The 3,009-nt window shown below is 47.4% G+C and overlaps 1 protein-coding gene across 1 annotated transcript; it reads right to left on the reverse strand.

The window, feature by feature from the left end:
• Positions 1-762: 762 nt before the first annotated feature.
• Positions 763-1,964, reverse strand: LOC141026090 (uncharacterized). Its single transcript, XM_073502054.1, has 2 exons — positions 1,717-1,964; positions 763-1,183 (listed from the first exon to the last, which is right to left on the reverse strand). Exons 1-2 carry the CDS (start codon positions 1,962-1,964, stop codon positions 763-765), a joined length of 669 nt encoding a protein of 222 aa, XP_073358155.1.
• Positions 1,965-3,009: the final 1,045 nt, after the last annotated feature.

Here is a 3,009-nt window from a genome sequence, read left to right on the forward strand (position 1 = left end):
GGTACCACACCCGTGTCTCTTCACAAACGTCACAACAGTGCATCTCTAACCGAGCATTCCGACACATGCCTTTGCCACCACACTATTGTGCATCCGCAACGTTGATACCCGTGCATCGAGAAGTCGCAATCCCGTGCCTTGCGTACCTCATCCAGGTGCCTCTCTCACATGACACTTGCCATGACTCTTACATGCCCCATGGTGTCGCACAACCTTGGCTCTGCACACTTCCAAACCGTGACCCTGTAACTATGTATTCGGAGCTCACCTCTGCTACTCCGTCGATGTGCCTCTGGATGGTTGTGATGCCTTCATTTCTGTAGAGACTTCAATTCCGTGCCTCCGGCCCCTGTAGTAACACACGCTTGTGGCTCTAGAGACTGCAAACCTGTGCCTCTCTAACTACGTATTCCGACCCATGCCACTCCTGCCACTCCTCAAGAAGTCGCGCTTGTGTGCACAACTAAATTGTACTTAGCGTAAAAAGACTACTTTGTATTTTGTTGTTTTTAGAGTAAAAAGCAACATTACTACTTCAAAATCACATGATTGCTGAATAAACATAGTACTTAGCAAGCTAAATAACTTGTTCAATCACATAAACAAACTACAAACTTGACATAAGCAAACTTGTTTAACCTGATACAGATGACATTAGAAACTGCTTCGTTCTAACAGAAGTAAACTACGGACCTGAAACAATAGAAAGGACAAGCAGAAAACAAGCAACTCCACAACCAGTTTTCTATGTTTTTGTCATCACTAGTAGCCGTAGTAAGGATCGTCATAATTCTTCTCTGCCTCTTTTGCACTCTCCAGACCTTCTCTGATGTTTTCAATTCCCTTCCAAGACTCATAGGTGGCGTACGCATCTATCTCTGCATACTCGATGAGGTAATTTGGCAGTGGGCTGATCCCCCATAGTTTATGGTCTTCAACCTTGTCAATCTTATCCTTCATCTGTTTGTAGAATGGGTGGATCACGTTGCCTGCAACATCAGCCAAAGAGTGGTACCTCTTTCTTCCCTTGAACGGAACTCTCCATTTGCGTTGGATGTCGATGTACTTGTCGGGGTTGATCTCCAAACCAGATCTTCTTAGCATCTCTTTGTCACCTTCAATACTGAAGCCGGCAAAGGTGTAGAACCTGTCCTCCTTCAGGAACGGGTGCAGGCTCTTGGGCCTACAAGGGGGATGACACATTTAAGGTGGATCCATCAAGTATCCATGAACTACATGCTTATATAGTACGTATAATTCATGGACGAATTTTTTTCAGAAACTGCTATGCAGAGTTCAGAAATAAAATACAAGCACAACATGTTATTTTTATTTTTGGTATTTACACTTGAATCAATGACCTATGTACTTCTTAGCCACGTTAACACATCAATTCAAGAAACTGGACTACACTAGAACATCAAATATAGAAATTACACTAGATTAATTTATGAATACATAAACTGATCTGGTGAGTCAAGTTCAAAATCTATTCTGCTGCATCTACTTCAGAAACTTCACTGATACATCAAGTCAATAAACCAATTTAATCAAATTTTAGGGTGAAAAGCTAATTAAACAGAAGCATGGAGAGGTTGAAACTGTAGGATGGTTCACCATTTTGTTGCCGCGGTGATGTGGTATACCAGACAGAGTTCCTCCACGCATAACTGCAGAACCGCTGCCCTCTGCGGAGGTTCGTCTTCCCTGGTATACTCGACATCAACGCCAATGTACTGAGGGTACAAGCCGCAGACCCTCTTCAGGATCCTTCTGATCATCTTGTCGGCTTCGTCAGGATTGCTGGTGCATACGACATCCAGCTTTTCCTTGCCGTGGATGTCAACCTCCTTGAGGTGCCTTTTGTAGTCGTGCTTCTGACCGGGGACCTGAACGCCGTCGACCTCGGTGCTCTGGTCGGACGTCTCACCACGGGGACGCTTGGCAGATGGTTCCTCCGCCATTACGCTCCTCCAGCGATGGCGGCCTTGACACAGAGATTGTGAGGAGTTGCTAGTTGAGATGGAGCGGCAATAGTGTTTTCGGAATTGAGCGGCTATGGAAGCGCGGTTGCCCTTTTGTGGCAAGGTTTGGGTCGTGGAGGAGGCGGTTGGACGCGGCCTCGTCGTGGTAGTGAGGGCGGAAGACATGCGCTCGCCGTTGCTGTGCGTCGAGGCAACCGCCGAGTGCCAGTGCTCGCGGTTGTCGGGAAGAAGCAACCGTCAAATCGTCCGATTAAGCACTTAACAAATGTTTTTGCATAAACCATGTAAGCACACACTGCACTGGCACACTTGGATAGTGTGCACTTCGTTCAGATACTAAGCACGTACTATGTTGAATTGCTCGCACCTTTCCCGACGCACGCTGCTACTACCACACGACCAATGCTACACAGACTTCACACATGTGGACCCACAACCGATACTCTCTGAGTACTATTCGCACCGATGCCTCTGCTACCAAACTTCCCGACGCATCACTCTCACGTGCCCGTGGTGACACATGCGCGTAACTCTAAAGACTTCACAACCGTGACTCTCTGAGTAAGTCTTCGGATGCATGCCCCTGCCACCACACATTTGTGCATCCACAAAGTTGATACCAGTGCCTCTATAATTCCAACGTCGGTGCCTGTAGAGCCTGGTGTTCCGTGCCTCACACGTCTATTAAGATGCTATGGAGAACAAAAATCAAAGCCAGGCGGCACGAATGTTGATGCTAAACTCAGACCGTCGAAGATTACAGACGGTTCCATCATTTCCATCTCTCCCACCTCCACTACTCTCTTGCTTCCTCTCTTCCACAGTAAATCTCAAAACATTCCACACTCACACAAGGTCTCCTAGGTTCAGTACACGGGCCCAAATTCGAAGTAGAGTTCCCCTCACAAAACAACCGCCACCGCGCTTCGCCAACCACCCTCCCACTTCGAGGTACACATCGTCAAACGGTGCGCCCAACAACACAAAGTACCCACCCGACGGCGACGAAGCGAGGACTTCAACA

The sequence above is a fragment of the Aegilops tauschii genome, chromosome 6 (assembly GCF_002575655.3).
Source record: "Aegilops tauschii subsp. strangulata cultivar AL8/78 chromosome 6, Aet v6.0, whole genome shotgun sequence".
Classification (NCBI taxonomy): Eukaryota; Viridiplantae; Streptophyta; class Magnoliopsida; order Poales; family Poaceae; genus Aegilops; species Aegilops tauschii.